The 19954-nt window shown below is 44.0% G+C and overlaps 1 protein-coding gene across 1 annotated transcript in view; it reads left to right on the top strand.

Annotated features, from left to right (window-relative positions):
* The first annotated feature begins 2361 nt into the window (after window positions 1–2361).
* The window catches only part of LOC129837617 (myelin basic protein-like), a 31718-nt gene continuing 14125 nt past the window's right edge, over window positions 2362–19954 (top strand). The window contains exons 1-2 of the mRNA XM_055903918.1: window positions 2362–2420; window positions 13068–13155. Coding sequence (XP_055759893.1) covers window positions 2376–2420; window positions 13068–13155 — 133 coding nt within the window. The 5' untranslated portion in view covers window positions 2362–2375. The remainder of the gene's footprint in view (window positions 2421–13067; window positions 13156–19954) is intronic.

The raw sequence follows: 19954 nt of genomic DNA, 5'->3' as shown, positions 1-19954 counted from the left end.
TACAGTATATACAAATGAGATTAGTAATGTAGGGTATGTAAACATTATATAAAGTGCCATTGTTTAAGTGACTAGTGATACATTTATTACATCCAAATGTTAATTATAAAAGTGGCTAGAGAATGAGTCTGTATGTTAGCAGAAGCCACTCAATGTTAGTGATGGCTGTTTAACAGTCTGATGGCCTTGAGATAGAAACTGTTTTTCAGTCTCTCGGTCCCTGCTTTGATGCACCTGTACTGACCTCGCCTTCTGGATGATAGCGGGGTGAACAGGCAGTGGCTCGGGTGGTGGATGTCCTTGATGATCTTTTTGGCCTTCCTATGACATCGGGTGGTGTATGTGTCCTGGAAGGCAGGTAGTTTGCCCCTGGTGATGCGTTGTGCAGACCTCACTACCCTCTGGAGAGCCTTATGGTTGTGGGCGAAGCAGTTGCCGTACCAGGCGGTGATACAGCCCAACAGGATGCTCTCGATTGTGCATCTGTAAAAGTTTGTTTTTTTGGTGACAAGCCAAATTTCTTCAGCCTCCTGAGGTTGAAGAGGCGCTATTGCTCCTTCACCATGCTGTCTGTGTGGGTGGACAATTTCAGTTTGTCCGTGATGTGTACGCCGAGGAACTTAAAACTTTCCACCTTCTCCACTACTGTCCTGTCGATGTGGATAGGGGGGTTGCTTCCTCTGCTGTTTCCTGAAGTCCACGATCATCTCCTTTGTTTTGTTGAGTGTGAGGGTGTTTTCCTGACACCACACTCCGAGGGCCCTCATCTCCCTGTAGGCCGTCTCATCGTTGTTGGTAATCAAGCCTACCACTGTAGTGTCGTCTGAAAACTTGATGATTGAGTTGGAGGCGTGCATGGCCACGCAGTCATGGGTGAACAGGGAGTACAGGAGAGGGCTGATAACACACCCTTGTGGGGCCCCAGTGTTGAGGATCAGCGGGGTGGAGATGTTGTTTCCTACTCTCACCACCTGGGGGCGGCCCATCAAAGTCCAGGACCCAGTTGCACAGGGCGGGGTCGAGACCCAGGGTCTCGAGCTTAATGACGAGTTTGGAGGGCACTATGGTGTTAAATGCTGAGCTGTAATCAAAGAACAGCAATCTTACATAGGTATTCCTCCTGTCCAGATTGGTTTTTAAGGCAGTGTGCAGTACGGTTGCGGGTGGAGGTAGGGAACTGGTCTGTCTGCCCAATATAAAGGAACAAAACTGGTGGAGGGACAAAAATATAATAAATAGGAAAGCATATCAGTTTCATTTGAGGACCAGGATGTTGACAGCTGTGCCATACAGACTGCAAAATAGTTGGGAAGGGATTTTTGATGTACTAATTCCATGGTACAGGGTGTATGAGTTGATATATAAAACGACGCAAGATTCAAGACTTCCTGCCTTTCAGCTAAAATGATTGTACAGAATTCTTACCACCAACAAAATGTTGAATATTTGTGGCATACAATCATCACAGCTCTGGAGATTTTAATGTGAGGATACAGACTCAGACTCAATTTGTTCTGGCATTTCCCGTAGCCTGTTTCTGGTCTCAGGTTCAGGTATGGCAGAAAATGCATAACATTGATCTAAAATTGACCCTAAAAGTAGCATTGTTTGAAGATCTGCAGAGACTTGGTCGGTCAGTTACTAATACTCTTATTAGTGAAAGTAATTATCTTCAACTCGCAATCTGTGGATTCTATTCGATCAAACATCACAGCGTAGTTGAACGATATATGGCACGAAGAAATCCAAAGGTGGTGGTCAGCAGAGATAGGTGGGATAGGCTGAAGGAAACTGAGGGTCGGGATGTGGAACTGGAGACAAGTGGGAGTGGAGTTGCTGGGCGAGGGATAGAATGACGGTCAAAGATAAAAGTCTAAAAACAAAAGGTTTTGAATGACACTATGCCTGTTTGCTTGAGACTGATGATGCTCAGGTGCTTGTACGCATGTACACATGCATATACACAAACTCGCATTCAGATGCACACGTGTGACACACACGGACACACACACACATACACGCACGCATACACACAGGTAATTAGTGCCAGACATGCGCTGAAACGTACACAGTTGGCCTTGCTCTTTAGATTTTTGCTTTCCTTGATGTGTTTTTATTTTGCGTGATCTGTTTTGGTTTTCCTTTTTGTTTTTTTTGTTAATTTTGTTGGTTGTTGGTGCATTGGGGGATGGTGGCGTGGGGTGGAGAATGGAGGAAGAGGGATTTATGTGACTTATGAAGTAGTGTTTCTCTTCTTTAACGTCAGCTCTGTCGGTTTCAGTGGCAGCAGAGAGTGTCTGATTTTAAATGAGCGTTGTATTTCCAGATGGGTCTGATACCATTCTTCTCTTTTCTCCACAGTCTCTGTTGACAACATGGGACAGCATCTAGGAAAACGCGAGCCACAGCCGCAGAGCAAGGTAAGCGTCTCAGTTGAAAATGTATGTGTGCGTGATCTTTGTGCAAGTGTACAGGACATTAGTGCTCAGCGATTTAACCGAAATGTTGGTTTATTTTTGTTTTTTAAAATAAGTATTTGACCAACATCAGTTAAATGATTTGTTTTCTGTGCGCTCAACGCGCTGTTTGTGCCGTTTCTCTAGAGAGATTACTCTCTGGGACATGTTGTCCAACACAGCATAGTTAAATGAAGTGAATGTGGTGATTAACTACAATGACCAGAATCCATTACGCCTATATTGGTTCAAGCCTGCCTGTGGGGCCAGCAGACAGACACTGAGGGGAAGCACGATAGAGAGACACGAGAGGGATAGAGAGCAGTTGCTCAGGTGTCTCTACCTGACAATGCATCTAATAGATTCATGGGTGTTATTTCGCCGTCTTAAAATCAACTTTGAAGAACTGCTGAAACAGTGATTTTGTCAGACAGCCGGCAGTTAGCCAGCTAGGCTAGCCTACTAGCCTGAAGGAGGACTCTTTGGGGAACAGAGGTAGATGGCTGGCTGGCTACTGCCTGAGCAGAGATTAGATAAAGACTTGAAATAAAATAATAAATCATCAAATATATATCGATTTAAAAATATATATATGTACACAACAACTTAAATATTTTATTAAAGTAAGGTGAATTACAGATGGTTTATTAATAGGTGATATGCAGAAATGGGCAGTCATTGGGGTTGTGTTGATGAAATAATATCATCATCATCATCATCATCATACTAAAAACAAATGTGTAACATAAACAACCAAAGTAATGTGAATAAATGATGGTTAGAGCCTGATAAGTGATAGTAGTGGGCAGTCACTACCAATCAATTATGTTATTCTGTGTTACAGCAGTGAACCCACAAAGCATTTGTTAAAAAAAATTATTGAAAATAAAAGAAAAAAAAGCACTAATCGCTCAGCACTACAGGACATACGCAGTATACACACTTTTAGTGCACATAGATGTGCATTGTGTGTAAGATAAGTTTGATCCTTTAGTTTTTTATGGGAGTAATACTGACAACGGTAAAGTTCAAAGTGATTTGTAGACTGTAGAGCCTCTTATGTCATTCACAGCTTAAGCCTTTATCAGGGAGGTGAGGCAGGACTTTGAACCCTGCTTGCACTTGAGTCATGTAGTCCTCCGTCAGAACGATGGGGTTACGACCGTAAAGAAGCTCTCAATCAATTCTGAAGCACTCAGAAAAATACAAATGGCTTCAAAAAGAGTCTGGCGCGGCACTCGAATAATATAACACTCAAATGAATGGCAGACAAAGGCTGCATTCCAAGTGGCACCCTTTTCCCTTATGTAGTGCACTACTTTTGACCAGGGCGCAAACTGTTTACGCTGAGAGCATTTTCATAATATTTAATTGGAAATAATAATGGACCTACATTTATGAACTTTTCCCTCTGTCAAGCTTGCTAAAAGTCACCGAAACTTACCCTAGACATTCAGGGAGCATCGAAAATTCCAAAATCGATGGATAGAGGGCAATTTTTTTTTTTTATTACTTTTGACGGTGAGGAAATAAAATAAATTGTAAGTGCGAACCTCCAGACCTTGGTGAGGTCCGAATCCGGCGCTCAGGGCAAAATGAGCTTGACACCCTTGATATTTTTTTTTTATCACTCCCTCTCTTTTCTGCCACTCCTCTCTCTCCATGCTTCTGGGGAGATTATTTTCTTTATGGGCAGTCCAGTCCTGAGAGAGGTGTGTTTTTTTTTTTATCAGTGGGAGTGTTGCGACTCGGAGCCGCTGAGTCTTCTTATCGACTTGCCGATCTTAGAGTGGTGGACTGGCGGTGTTGCCAGGCAGTGGTTGATTAGCTACTATCAGAGTGTGCCTGGGTGGTCAGGACACTGGGATTTCAGTAAGTGATGACAAAGTTCGCCTGCTGGAGGAGGAAAGGTTATGTCAGGTCTCAGGAGCTAGCCTGGTTATGTAACTAGGCCGTTTCAGGTTGATGTAGGATGTGATGTACAGTATCTTTTGATTCATCATTTTCAGCAGATTCGTAGCCCTGTCTTGTTCAGGGTCACAGAATCAGAACGAGGTTTTTAAAATGACAAACTGACGAATATTAGATCACTTCTGGTGATGGACTGATTCCCAACTCGCATTCATTTCGAATATCACACTGTTGTTACACCTCAGAAAGATGACATGTCCTTGCTTATCATTGCCATGGGTTGGGACCGCTATGCAAAGCTAAACTGCTCGCTCATAATGATAAAATAGATCTTTCAACTGTAATGAGTGTAGCTGTGGAGGGTACAGTGTTGTTACTTACTCAAGAAGAGACATTGGTGTGTTTGTTCATCAAAATGTGAAGGAGAAAGCAGTATCTCCGTGGCACGATGCATTTATTGACAGATGGCCGTTTAGACATCCCACCAATGTAATTCTCACTCTTGGCGGGCATATATGTTGCCATGGCGATATCTGATGCATTACGTTAGGCCATTCAATGGCTCATTTCATCGTCGCGTCACCCACATCCATCCAGCCACCCACCTCACACAACACACAGAGACGAAAGAAGCGTGAGTGTCCCATTTCCTTCTGTAAGGATGAATGGACTATCGGGCAGATGATTATGAATTACACTTGACATTTTAGTCATTTAGCAGATGCTCTTATCCAGTGCATACATTTTCGTATTTGTTTGTACGAATCAGCTTATTGTCAATTTCATACTATCATTAGCTCAGGGCCAATGGTCCACAAGAGCCCATTCAGCACTTCCACACAAAGAGCCCAGCTGTCCAGTAACGTTGAGCTCATTTCAACCATCCTACACATTGAGTGATGTCATGTTTTATATCATGTCTCAAACACTGATGCTTTTACCCTTTTGGGGAAGATTTGTCAGTTCTATCGTCAGTTAATTTGTTATGCTTTCCTGTTGAACTAGCCTACATAAATTATTCAATTAAAGAGCTTTTAAAAGTCAAGTATCATCAGTCAATGGAGGGTGTTTGGTAGCGATGGGGGGGGGGGGGTTGGGGTAAATCGATACAGTTGAGTGTCGCAATATTATTTTTTTACGATATTATATAGACTCTGACGCCAACTATGAATTCTCCAAAAGAAGGAAGTTAAATTAAGCTACTGCTAGTCAGCTGTTCCTGCGCCAAAAAATATGTTTGGGACATTGAATCGCAATAAAATTGCAGTATCGAATCCGCAATACATATAGAATCGTGATACGTATAGAATGGCAATACACATACTGTATCATATCGACACCTAAGTAACGTGATAATATCGTGTTGTGAGGTCCCGGCAATTCCCTGCCCTAGTGTTTGGGTGGTCGTTCTGATGCTGGTTAGCCCTCTGTGGTTTGTTCTGTCCACTCAGTAGAATAAACTGGATTAAGCCAAAGCCTTAGAGAGCCTTTGTGCAGAAGAGGACTCGCACAGATAAGATAAAACCTTTTGGCTGTGGGGTGGCTTGACTCATAGAGAATAGTTCTTCTTCTATTTCTATGGCTTGATGTCTGTAAGTCCTTGGGTGGCTCTGTTACTGTAGGTAGTGAATACAACGCGTAGGATTAAAAACATTCTCACCTTTTGTATGATTCATTTGTGTTCCAACTCAAGAATTGCCAATATGACCTAACTTAAAGGCCTACATTTATAGTGTAGAGGTCCATGCTCAAACAAAATCTTTTGTCTTTTTATAGATAGTAGACCAATACTTGAAACGGTTTTCTGGGGAGGTTTCATCTGCTGTTATTCCATGTGCTCTACACATACGGTAAGAGATCAAGGGGATTGCACAAGGACACCGTGATTGGCGCCATAAAAAAATACCTGGATTTAACAAAGTGGGTATTTGTCAAATCCGTTGCTATTTGTGTGTCCTAACAGGCCCACAATGTGGTTACTAAAATCCGATTCGCATATACTGTACACTACCGGTCAATAGTTTTTGAACACCTACTCATTCAAGGGTTTCTTTATTTTTGTGGAAGCCAGGTCATCTGATGCCGCACTCCATCACTCTCCTTCTTGGTAAAATAGCCCTTACACAACCTGGAGGTGTGTTGGGTCATTGTCCTGTAGAAAAACAAATGATAAAGTCCCACTAAGCTCAAACCAGATGGGATGGCGTATCGCTGCAGAATGCTGTTGTAGCCATGCTGGTTAATTGTGCCTTGAATTCTAAATAAATCACTGACATGGCGCATTGATGGTGACACTAACACCTCCACCTCCATGCTTTACGGGGGGAAATACACATGCAGAGATCATCCGTTCAGCCACATCGCGTCTCATGAAGACACGGCGGTTGGAACCAAAAATCTCCAATTTGGACTCCAGACCAAAGGACAGATTTCCACTGGTTTAATGTCCATTGCTCGTGTTTCTTGGCCCAAGCAAGTCTCTTCTTCTTATTGGTGTCCTTTAGTAGTGGTTTCTTTGCTGTAATTTGACCATGAAGGCCTGATTTCACACAGTCTCCTCAGAACAGTTGATGTTGAGATGTGTCTGTTACTTGAACTCTGTGAAGCATTTATTTGTGCTGCAATTTCTGAATTTGGTAACTCTAATGAACTTATACTCTGCAGCAGAGGTAACTCTGGGTTTTCCTTTCCTGTGGCGGTCCTCATGAGAGCCAGTTTCATCATAGCACTTGATGGTTTTTGCCACTGCACTTTAAGAAACTTTCAAAGTTCTTGTAATGTTCTGTATTGACTGACCTTCGTATCTTAAAGTAATGATGGACTGTCGTTTCTCTTTGCTTATTTGAGCTGTTCTTGCCATAATATGGACTTGGTCTTTTACCAAATAGAGCTATCTTCTGCATACCCCCCCACCTTGTCACAACACAACTGATTGGCTCAAACGCATTAAGAAGGAAAGAAATTCCACAAATGTACTTTTATCAAGGCACACCTGTTTAATTGAAATGCAGAGAGAATGCCAAGAGTTTGCAAAGCTGTCATCAAGGCAAAGGGGTGCTATTTGAAGAATCTCAAATATAAAATGTATTTTGATTTGTTAACACTTTTTTTTGGTTACTACACGATACTATATGTGTTATTTCATAGTTTTGATGTATTCACTAATATTCTGCAATGTAGAAAATAGAAAAAGAAAAGAAAAACCCTTGAATGAGTAGATGTTCTAAAACTTTTGACCGGTAGCGTATATTTGCATAATATTTAGAAGTTGTCCTTTTCGCGTTTCATTTTTATTTTTTGCTAATGGTTAGCTGCTGTTTGGATAAGGTGGTAGTATAGCTAGCCAAAAATACATTGGTGGTGGAAGTTGACGTAATGTTTTACTGTAATGCAGTTAATTGGTGATTGTGAAATGAACATACATTGAGGTTGACATCCAAACAAGCCTTATACTTCGACTTGTACCCCAACATAGTGTCGAATACACATATAAATAAATGTAGGGTCATTTAGATGGGCTGCACTGAGGAGATTCTGGATCTTTCCCCCATGGGGAGACGTATGCGTGGTGTTTCCATGGTTTTAGTTGAACTTTTACCCGATCTACAATATATGTTTTGCATATACAGTAGCTGCCTTAATGCTGTGTGGTACACCGATAAGGACAAGTAGAGGCTTATTTAACAATAACACACCGCTGTGTTCAGTCAGGTTGAGTCTGAGAGCAGCTACTTTACTGAAAAAGCAGAATGCGACGCCGCCCATAATTGAACAGAACAAAGATGATTAAGAGGTGAGTTGTTTTCTCTCAGTGTCTCGCTCTCTGAATCCCGAAATTGCACCCCACCTATTGTTCCTGTCTGTTACGGCGTGGGTGGGGAGGCAAGAGGGGGCTTTGAATGGCGAGTAATGTACTTTAACGACATCAGGTAATTAACCTCCGCCTTGCCGAAGTCAATTTGTCACCGATTTTCAAATTACAGCAGAGAAAATAGGCGGCGCCATTAAAATTCAGCTGTGGCCGCAATCAACTTTGCCCCACCCTTCTCCTCTTCCACTGCATAATGGAATTAGAAAAGACAAGAGGGTGAAAAAAAAGAGAGAGAAAGGGAAGACAGCCTCTTTGAATGGTGTCAGACGCACGGAATAACGAGGCCTTAATATGCCTGGCATGGGCTTACCTAGACAACAGGACAGTGACAGTAAAACCCGGGCTGGGGCTGGGCCTGGGCCTGCCTGTCCTGGCCAGCTACCCCGGGGTTGATGAGAATCTATGGGGCTCTGTCCGACTCAGCCAGCCTGTTGGGGTACCATGAAAAACAGGAGAGCCCAGGCAGACTCAGTGTTGAGGCAGTGTATATTGAATTGTAATATTTTTCACCTGGTGAACCAACCAGGGGAGGGAGTGGTGGGGACCAAAGAAAGGGGATCAGAAATGATGCAAGCAATGTTATTTAATGTACTAATCTGCCTGCTTGTATCATAGCTGATAGGTGATATACCCCCCCGCCCTCCCACACACACAAACACACAAAACATTTTACAGTTTAAAGAGTGTCACAACATTGATTCTAAGCAACCATTATGGTGCTGGCTATAAGGCCTTATGCATACACTGAGACACACGTACATCGGGGATCGGACCATTTATCCACCCTCACAGAGCAGATTTGGGAGACGTGGTTGTGTCTGAGGAGAATCCATGCATTATTGGTAGATTGGTAGAATCCAATCTCCTGTCTGATAAGCCTGCATTGTGAACTGTCGTGGAGACCCTAATCCATGTCCAACTTCCAGAACGGTTGAGCATGTTCTGCCATTTTGAAAGCCACCTTATTGGCTTTTTCTCAGTTTCAAGAGAGTCGTGTTGTATATGTGTGAATTCATTGCAGATTAAGACGAGAGGCAGCATGTAAATCAAGTCTCCAGTGGAGGGAGCCTGAGGCCTAGTTAGTGTTCCTGTTATAGCAGCAATCAATCTCACCAAGCAAAGTGAGAAGAATAAGAGCACCACATTGAAGCTGTCCAGCAACACCCATTGGGTTGGTGTTGTCATCATGTTTGACAATCGCCTGGAGGGGCAGGAGTCTCTCCAAGCAATGGCCATATCACAGTCTGCCGATATGGACAGCCCCATCAAGAGGATCCTCCTGGATTATGTATTTTGGGATAGAGTGGTAAGCAGCCTGAAACCTATAGCAGTAGCAATTGCACAGATTGAGGGAGACAATGCATTCTGTCTGATGTTCAGACTCTGCTTGGAGATGTAAGAGAAGAAATCCGTACTGCCCTGCTCTTAACTGTTGCTCCAAGCAGAGGAAACTGCAGTTCTGAAATGCATCAAGAAGCATGAAGACTTCTGCCTGAAGCGCATATACGCCGCAGCGTACATGTTGGACCCCAAGTATGCTGGCAAGAGCATCCAGCAGTTGAATTTGATTCCCCCGTCATTGTGGCTGGTCTTATCTCGTTCTGTGTAGCTGTGCTGCTTCCCTCCGTCTGTGTAGCTGTGTAGCTGTGCTGCTTCCCTCCGTCTGTGTAGCTGTGCTGCTTCCCTCCGTCCGTGTAGCTGTGCTGCTTCCCTCCGTCCGTGTAGCTGTGCTGCTTCCCTCCGTCTGTGTAGCTGTGCTGCTTCCCTCCGTCTGTGTAGCTGTGCTGCTTCCCTCCGTCTGTGTAGCTGTGCTGCTTCCCTCCATCTGTGTAGCTGTGCTGCTTCCCTCCGTCTGTGTAGCTGTGTAGCTGTGCTGCTTCCCTCCGTCTGTGTAGCTGTGTAGCTGTGCTGCTTCCCTCCGTCTGTGTAGCTGTGCTGCTTCCCTCCGTCTGTGTAGCTGTGCTGCTTCCCTCCATCTGTGTAGCTGTGCTGCTTCCCTCCGTCTGTGTAGCTGTGTAGCTGTGCTGCTTCCCTCCGTCTGTGTAGCTGTGTAGCTGTGCTGCTTCCCTCCGTCTGTGTAGCTGTGCTGCTTCCCTCCGTCTGTGTAGCTGTGCTGCTTCCCTCCGTCTGTGTAGCTGTGCTGCTTCCCTCCGTCTGTGTAGCTGTGCTGCTTCCCTCCGTCTGTGTAGCTGTGCTGCTTCCCTCCGTCTGTGTAGCTGTGCTGCTTCCCTCCGTCTGTGTAGCTGTGTAGCTGTGCTGCTTCCCTCCATCTGTGTAGCTGTGTAGCTGTGCTGCTTCCCTCCGTCTGTGTAGCTGTGCTGCTTCCCTCCGTCTGTGTAGCTGTGTAGCTGTGCTGCTTCCCTCCGTCTGTGTAGCTGTGCTGCTTCCCTCCGTCTGTGTAGCTGTGTAGCTGTGCTGCTTCCCTCCGTCTGTGTAGCTGTGTAGCTGTGCTGCTTCCCTCCGTCTGTGTAGCTGTGCTGCTTCCCTCCGTCTGTCCTCTCCCTCTGGGATGCTCTTCTCAACAAGATGGAAATATCATTCCTCTTATGATAAGCAGGTGCAAAGTCACGTTGTCAGCTCCTACCTGCGGACGGTGACAAGCAGGCTAGGCCGCCACTCGTGGCTGCGTGGCCCACTTTGTAGAAATAGCCACATTTTTTAAAGTGCCCCCACGGTTTGTGATATAAAAAAAGTAGTCAGAGAAGAGAGGAGGTGTATTCTCTTTTTGGAAGGAGACGGGAAATGTGACTGGAAAGCGGGTTTCAAAATGTATTATCGAATGTGATAAATGGGAAATAATACAGTATATTGTAAGATTCAATGTAAAGTCAATGTACCACCAGTGCTCAGATAATGGTACGCATTTTAATTGGAATTCATGGAACCGGATACGTAAGACGCTATTGACTTCAAGCTATGCTTGAATAAGAACACAATCTCAGTCCAGCTGAGTCACCATAATATTCTGAACACACCATAAGCTTTTTTCAGAGGGACACATTTCTATATTTTTAATATATATTTTTTGATGACGTGTGTGTGTGTGTGCGTGCGTTTTTGTGTTTGTGTGTGCATTTACACCTGAGTGTACAAAACATTAAGGACACCTGCTCTTTCCAAGACATAGACTTAACTGGTGAATCCAGGTGGAAGCTATGATTGATCCCTTATTTATGCCACTTGTTAAATCCACTTCAATCAGTGTAGACGAAAGGGAGGAGATGGGTTAAATAAGGATTTTTATGCTTTGAGACAATTGAGACATTGATTGTGTATGTGTGCCATTCAGAGGGTGAATGGGCAAGACAAAATATTTAAGTGCCTTTTGAACGGGGTATGGTCGTAGGTGCCAGGCACACCGGTTTGAGTGTGTCAAGAACTGCAATCAATCAATCAATCAAGTTTATTTTATATAGCCCTTCGTACATCAGCTAATATCTCGAAGTGCTGTACAGAAACCCAGCCTAAAACCCCAAACAGCTAGTAATGCAGGTGTAGAAGCACGGTGGCTAGGAAAAACTCCCTAGAAAGGCCAAAACCTAGGAAGAAACCTAGAGAGGAACCAGGCTATGAGGGGTGGCCAGTCCTCTTCTGGCTGTGCCGGGTGGAGATTATAACAGAACAATGCCAAGATGTTCAAAAATGTTCATAAGTGACAAGCATGGTCAAATAATAATCATGAATAATTTTCAGTTGGCTTTTCATAGCCGATCATTAAGAGTTGAAAAACAACAGGTCTGGGACAGGTGGCGGTTCCATAACCGCAGGCAGAACAGCTGAAACCGGAACAGCAGCAAGGCCAGGCGGACTGGGGACAGCAAGGAGCCACCACGCCCGGCAGTCCCGACGTATGGTCCCAGGGCTCAGGTCCTCCGAGAGAAAGAAAGAGAGAAGGAGAAAATTAGAGAGAGCCAAGATTTTCAAAATGTTCATAAATGACAAGCATGGTCAAATAATAATCAGGAATAAATCTGTTGGCTTTTCATAGCCGATCATTAAGAGTTGAAAACAGCAGGTCTGGGACAGGTAGGGGTTCCGTAAACGCAGGCAGAACAGTTGAAACTGGAATAGCAGCAAGGCCAGGCGGACTGGGGACAGCAAGGAGTCATCATGCCCGGTAGTCCTGACGTATGGTCCTAGGGCTCAGGTTCTCAGAGAGAGAGAGAAAGAAAGAGAGAACGAGAGAATTAGAGAGAGCATACTTAAATTCACACAGGACACTGGATAAGACAGGAGAAGTACTCCAGGTATAACCAACTGACCCTAGCCCCCCGACACAAACTACTGCAGCATAAATACTGGAGGCTGAGATGCAATGCTGCTGGCTTTTTCATGCTCAACAGTTTCCAGTGTGTATCAAGAGTGGTTCACCACCCGAAGGACATCCAGCTAACTTGGCACAACTGTGGGAAGCATTGGAGTCAACATGGGCCAGCATCCCTGTGGAACACTTTCAACACCTTGTAGAGTCCATGCCCCAACGAATTGAGGCTGCTCTGAGGACAAAAGTGGGGGGTGCAACTCAATATTAGGAAGGTGTCCTTAATGTTTTGTACACTCAGTGTACATGCATGTGATGGCGTAGGTGTGTGGGTGTGTAAGTGTCTAGAGGAGAGGGGGGTTAATGCATTTAGCAATGCTTTCATGATAATAAGCACATCCCCGAAATACTGCAAATGTGCCTGACTTTTGTGTGCTGCGATAATTCAGGTAAGCCTCTAAACAAATATCAGATCCGGCTCCATGTGGCTGATAATGAAAAGCCTCTCTGCTCTGTTGCCATGGTATCTCAGCTCACCTCTTTCTGTTTGTGCTCTCTCTTTTAAAAGCCTTCGTCACCAGAAGCAGAACAGACCATAGAACCAGCACCCGTTGGTGAGACCATGGCAGAACCCGAATCACAAGACGAGGTCTTTGGTAAGGATTTTTCTTTCTTTTTTCAGACGTTTTAGTTTTTGTAATGTTTGGTAAAGAACACGCAGACACAAAGCAAATTCAGCCATAATACATACAGTTACAAAAGATGGAAAGGGTTGTCGGGGTTATGCTACAATGCTGTTGCTTCATAATGATTACAGGATGTAGTAAAAAGTGTTCCCTCACCCCTCACCCGAAAGGTCTCTTAAACATGGCTTCAAGTGGAATAAAAATAGGTGCCGGTACTCTTGGGTGCCAATATTTTGCAAGGGGTTCTGGTACTAAAGCAGCCATTTTGAGTTGCTGGTACTCTATACCAGTCAGCACTGGTCCACTTCAAGCAATGCTCTTAAATGATTTAGGCAGTGTGAACCTTTTCAGCAGCAGAAAGAAAAAGCAGCGCTTCATAACAGCCCATCTCTCAATGCAGAGTATCTTTCAGTGAAGGAACCCGGGTGGCGACAAGGTATCCGTGGCCCAGGGATTCATTGCTAATGGTGATGGGTGTGACCCAACCTGGTAATGGAAAGAGTGCTACATCCCCTGTTCCCTCCCTCCGCACTCTGTCAACCTGTAAATGAAGGTTGTTTTTCATCTACCCCTCTAGGCTACTTGGACCGTCTGCTCTAACAGTGAATTGAGAGCTTTGCACATTTTGTGTACATTGCGGATGCATCCCAGGGTATGACTAGACAAATAAGACGTGTAGAAATACAAGACGTGTAAAAAGATGATTGTGCCCTAAATGTAGTACTCTAACCTAACAGGTGAGGGCAGAATCCATTGTGTTATAGCAGAGCCACAGAAAGCTGGCTGAGAGTCCTAGATGGTTGGCTACGCAGTGATTTCTTTACAGTGATGGAGATGGCTGCCAGTAAGGAGGCAAACCGTGCAATTTAGAAATGCTGATGTGAGTTAATTTACATTTTACATGCAGATGAGATTTCCCATGAAGTGTTCTATATCAAATTGTTTGGACATACAGTACCAGTCAAGAGTTTGGACACCTATTTATTCAAGGGTTTTTCTTTATTTTTACTATTTTCTACATTGTAGAAAAGTAGTGAAGACATCAAAACTATGACATAACACATATGGAATCATGTAGTACATTTTTAAACAAATCAAAATATATTATACATTTTAGATTCTTCAAAGTAGCCGCCCTTTGCCTCTGACAGCTTTACACACGTTTGGTATTCTCTCAACCAGCTTCACCTGGAAGGCTTTTCCAACAGTCTTGAAGGAGTTCCCATATATGCTGAGCACTTGTTGGTTGCTTTTCCTTCACTCTGCGGTCCAACTCATCCCAAACCATCTCAATTCTGTTGAGGTCGGGTGATTGTGGAGGCCAGGTCATCTGATGCAGCACTCCATCACTCTCCTTCTTGGTTCAATAGCCCTTACACAGCCTGGAGGTGTGTTGGGTCATTGTCCTGTTGAAAAACAAATGATAGTCCCACTAAGCGCAAACCAGATGGGATGGCGTAACGCTGCAGAATAATGTGGTAGCCATGCTGGTTAAGTGTGCCTTGAATTCTAAATAAATCACTGACAGTGTCACCAGCAAAGCACCCCCACACCATCACACCTCCTCCATTCTCCACGGTGGGAACAACACAAAGACACAAAATCTCACATTTGTACTCATCAGACCAAAGGACAGATTTCCAGTGTTCTAATGTCTATTGATCGTGTTTAATGGTCCAAGCAAGTCTCTTCTTCTTATTGGTGTCCTTTAGTAGTGGTTTCTTTGCAGCAATTCGACCATGAAGGCCTGATTCACACAGTCTCCTCTGAATAGTTCATGTTGAGATGTGTCTGTTTCTTGAACTTATTTTTATTTGGGCTGTAATTTCTGAGGCTGGTAACCCGAATGAACTTAACCTTCGTTGGGCTCCCGAGTGGTGCAGCGGTCTAAGGCACTTCATCTCAGTGCTAGAACCGTCACTACAGACTCCCTGGTTTGATTCCAGGCTGTATCACAACCGGCCGTGATTGGGAGTCCCATAGGGCGGCACACATTTGGCCCAGCGTCGTCCGGGTTTTGGCGTTGCAGGCTGTCATTGTAAATAAGAATCTGTTCTTAACTGACTTGCCTAGTTAAATAAAGGTTAAATTTAACATTTAAAAAAAATTATCCTCTACAGCAGAGTTGACTCTGGGCCTTCCTTTCCTGTGGCGGTCCTCATGAGAGCCAGTTTCATCATAGCGCTTGATGGTTTTTGCGACTGCACTTGAAGAACATTCAAAGTTCTTGACATTTTCCGTATTGACTGACCTTCATGTTTTAAAGTAATGATGGACTGTCGTTTCTCTTCACTTTTTTGAGCTGTTCTTGCCATAATATGGACTTGGTCTTTTACCAAATAGGGCTATCTTCTGTATACCACCCCGACCTTGTCAAAACTGATTGGCTCAAACGCATTAAGAAGGAAGGACATTCCACAAATTAACTTAACAAGGCACACCTGTTAATTGAAATAAAGAAAAACCCTGGAATGTGTAGGTTTGTCCAATCTTTCGACTGATACTGTACATCAGTCTGTAATTACATTTTTATTCAATGAGAAGAAACAAGACGTCTCGTCATCTACTGTTATCTATTTTTTGTTAACAATTGCATTTTGCCTACTTTGAATTGAATTGTTTTGTATATGTCATTTAGATCCCATATGTAATGGATGAAACCTACACTACATGGCCAAAGAGCTGCTTGTCGAACATCTCGTTCCAAAATCATGGGCATTAATATGGAGTTGGTCCCCCCTTTGCTGCTATATCAGCCTCCACTCTTCTGGTAAGGCTTTCCATTAGATATTGTAACGCCGCTTCCATTCAGCTTCAAGAGCATTAGTGAGGTCGGCATTGATGTTGGGCGATTACGCCATGCTGAAACTGGAAAGGGCCTTACCCAAACTGTTGCCACAAAGTTGGAAGCACAAAATTGTCTAGAATGGCATTGTATGCTTTAACGTTAATATTTCCCTGCAGTGGAACTAAGAGGCCTAGCCCGAACCATGAAACCAGCCCCAGACCATTATTCCTCCTCCACCAAACTTTACAGTTGGCACTATGCATTGGGGCAGGTGGCGTTCTCCTGGCATCCGCCAAACCCAGATTCATCACTCCAGAGAACGCGTTTCCACTGCTCCAGAGTCCAATGGCAGCGAGCTTTACACCACTCCAACTGACACTTGGCATTGCACATGGTGATCTTAGGCTTGTGTGCGGCTGCTCGGCCATGGAAATGCATTTCATGAAGCTCCCAATGAACAGTTATTGTGCTGACGTTGCTTCCAGAGGCAGTTTGGAACTCTTTAGGGAGTGTTGCAACCAAGAACAGATGATTTTTCACACGCTACCCGCTTCAGAACTCGGCGGTCGCGTTCTGTGCGCTTGTGTGGCCTACCACTTTGCGGTTGAACCGTTGTTGCTCCTAGACGTTTCCACTTCACATTAACAGCACTTACAATTGACCGGGGCAGCTCTAGCAGGGAAAACATTTTTGAACTGACTTGTTGGAAAGTTGGCATCCTATGACGGTGCCACGTTAAAAGTCACTGAGCTCTTCAGTACGGGCCATTCTACGGCCAATGTTTGTCTATGGAAATTGCATCGCTGTGTGCTCAATTTTATACACCTATCAGCAACAGGCATGGCTGAAATAGCCGAATCCACTAATTTGAAGGGGTGTCCAAATACTTTTGGTGATGTAGTGTATCTTTCAATGTAGAAAATCTATGTCTGCTTCACTCACTCATACAGTTGAAGTCGGAAGTTTATATACACTTAGGTGGGATGTCATTAAAACTCGTTTTTCAACCACTCCACAAATTTCTTGTTAACAAACTATAGTTTTGCCAAGTCGGTTAGAACATCTACCTTGTGCATGACACAAGTCATTTTTCCAACAATTGTTTACAGACAGATTATTTCACTTATAATTCAGTGTATCACAATTCCAGTGGGTCAGAAGTTTACATACACTAAGTTGACTGTGGCTTTAAACAGCTTGGAAAATTCCAGAAAATGAGGTCATGACTTTAGAAGCTTCTGATAGGCTAATTGACATAATTTGAGTAAATTGGAAGTGTACCTGTGGATGTATTTCAAAGCCTACCTTCAAACTCAGTGCCTCTTTGCTTGACATCATGGGCATATCAAAAGAAATTAGCCAAGACCTCAGAAAAAAAATTGTAGACCTCCACAAGGCTGGTTCATCCTTGGGAGCAATTTCCAAACTCCTGAAGGTACCACGTTCATTTGCTCAAACAATAGTACGCAAGTGTAAAAACCATGGGACACACGCAGCCGTCATACCGCTCAGGAATTAGATGCGTTCTGTATCTTAGATATGAACGCACTTTGGTGCGAAAAGTGCAAATCAATCCCAGAAAAACAGCAAAGGACCTTGTGAAGATGCTGGAGGGAACAGGTACAAAAGTATCTATATCCACAGTAAAACGAGTCCTATATCGACATAACCTGAAAGGCCGCTCAGCAAGGAAGAAGCCACTGCTCCAAACCCGCCATAAAAAAGCCAGACTACGGTTTGCAACCGCACATGGGAACAAGATCATACTTTTTGGAGAAATGTCCAATGATCCCAAGCATACTTCCAAGTTTGTGGCAAAATGGCTTAAGGACAACAAAGTCAAGGTATTGGAGTGGCCATCACAAAGCCCTGACCTCGATCCCATAGAAAATGTGTGTGCAGAACTGAAAAAGCGTGTGTGAGCAAGGAGGCCTACAAACCTGACTCAGTTACACCAGCTCTGTCAGGAGGAATGGGCTAAAATTTACCCAATTTGTGGGAAGCTTGTGGATGGCTACCCGAAACGTTTGACCCAAAATAAACAATTTAAAGGCAATGCTACCAAATACTAATTGATTGTATGCAAACTTTTGACCCACTGGGAATGTGATAAAAGCGGAAATAAATAATTCTCTCTACTATTTTTCTGACATTTCACATTCCTAAATAAAGTGGTGATCCTAACTGACCTAAGGCATGGGATTTTACTAGGATTAAATGTCAGGAATTGTGAAAAACAGAGTTGAAATGTATTTTTCTAAGGTGTATGTAAACTTCCGACTTCAACTGAACATATTTATCGCAAGATCAAAACAATATGTTTTGAGAACCCCCTTCTTTATTCTTTATCACTTCTTTATTTATTTATATGTACAATGGCTGTGCCTAACGATCAAAGGAAAATGCGAATTTAAGGTAGCCTCAACATATTTCAGCGTATGTTTAACCAGACACAATCAGATCATCTAATTGATCATCTAATTGATCCTCTCACAAATCCCGACTCAAAAGCCTCAGTCACAACACACCAGACACTGTGAATTGAACAGCAAACGGTCGTTCTCTCCCCCTTTTCACCTTTTTATCGGTTCTGATTTAAAAGAGCTGAGGTCTGGCTGTTGCACCCGTGGCGTTGGAGAAATGTTCTTTGTGTTCCTGCACATGAGCACACCCCTGGAACACCGTATCGACTGGGAGCCGAACAACAAACAAGCAGCTCAAAGCTGACCCCTGTGGCGCACCGCTGCCTCTGATCACTATAGACATGGAGACACAAAGACAACACTAATTAATGGGAGAGGTGTGAGGTAGGCAGGGGGAAGCAGGGGGGCGGAGAAGGCCGCTGCCTGTTATTCTGTAAGGGCAATGATGACCCTAGTGCTTATGTGGCACTGCAAAGGAAGGTCTTGGGGCTTTCGTCACGCCTCTCATTGAGAGAGGGAGGAGAAGGTAAGGGAGGGAGGGAAGACAGAGGGGGGAGGGAGTGAAGACAGAGGGGGGAGAGAGAGAGAAAAGGTAGAGAACACAAGGAGAACCAGGTTAGAGAGAGCTGTACGTTAGAGAGGGAAGGGAGATTGGGCAGGGAGACCGAGAGAGAAAAGGGAGAGAAAGAGGCCAGGAATGAGGGAAGGAAGAGAGAGAAAGCGGGGAGAGAGAGGGAAGGTAGAGAGTGCCCCCAAGTAGCAGAACAAGAGATGAAAGCTCAGTGTGCCTTGGTTACAATGAGCACCTGATCAATAGAAAAGCCATTTTCTCTGTGTCTCTCGCAGCCTGTTTGTACGATGGAGTGATCTGGTTGGGGGGGGGGGGGGGGGATTCAGGGTTGGGGAACAAGGTTAACTACAGGTCAAGAAGCATGAGATGTAACATGTGACTGGGATTATTGACTGATCTAGTGTGTTTGTTTTTGTGTGTTTGTGTGTGCGGGTTGGTGCGTGCAAATTCTTTCTTACATTCGCCCCTGTGTACATTTGGGCGTGTGCATGCGGCTCAGTCTATATTCATGTACCTGACAGTGAGATGTTTTGTTATGGGCAGGTATCCTTTCATCCTCAATAATGCACCTTGTTATCAGCTGGGGATGTTACAGTGCATTTAGATTGATCCGTAACTAGAGATCCACCTGCAGCCAATTCATGTCCCATGAGTTAAACACTTGTCATTGGTCAATGCTGTTTGGGCCTAGGCTCCAATCAAACCCCCCACCTAAAGGAAACCCTTTTTTTAACCTGGGGAGGTAAGATATAGTATCACCTGATCCTAGAATAACAAACAAACAACCTATACACAACTTGTCAATTATTAAACATAAACGTTTGTCTATCTGTCGTTGTACCTTGCTGATTTTTTGATGGATGTGAAACATATTTTGGAAGGCACAAAATGGTCACCCACCTGTGACGTTCAGCGAGTGACAAATGATGATTTTATGAAGGTGGTCGGGAAGGGATTAGGAGTGGGATGATACCCTTTTTGTTTATA

Source organism: Salvelinus fontinalis, chromosome 38 (assembly GCF_029448725.1).
Source record: "Salvelinus fontinalis isolate EN_2023a chromosome 38, ASM2944872v1, whole genome shotgun sequence".
Classification (NCBI taxonomy): Eukaryota; Metazoa; Chordata; class Actinopteri; order Salmoniformes; family Salmonidae; genus Salvelinus; species Salvelinus fontinalis.
Note: the sequence above shows the minus strand (reverse complement) of the source record. Positions and strands in the feature narration are given on the sequence as shown.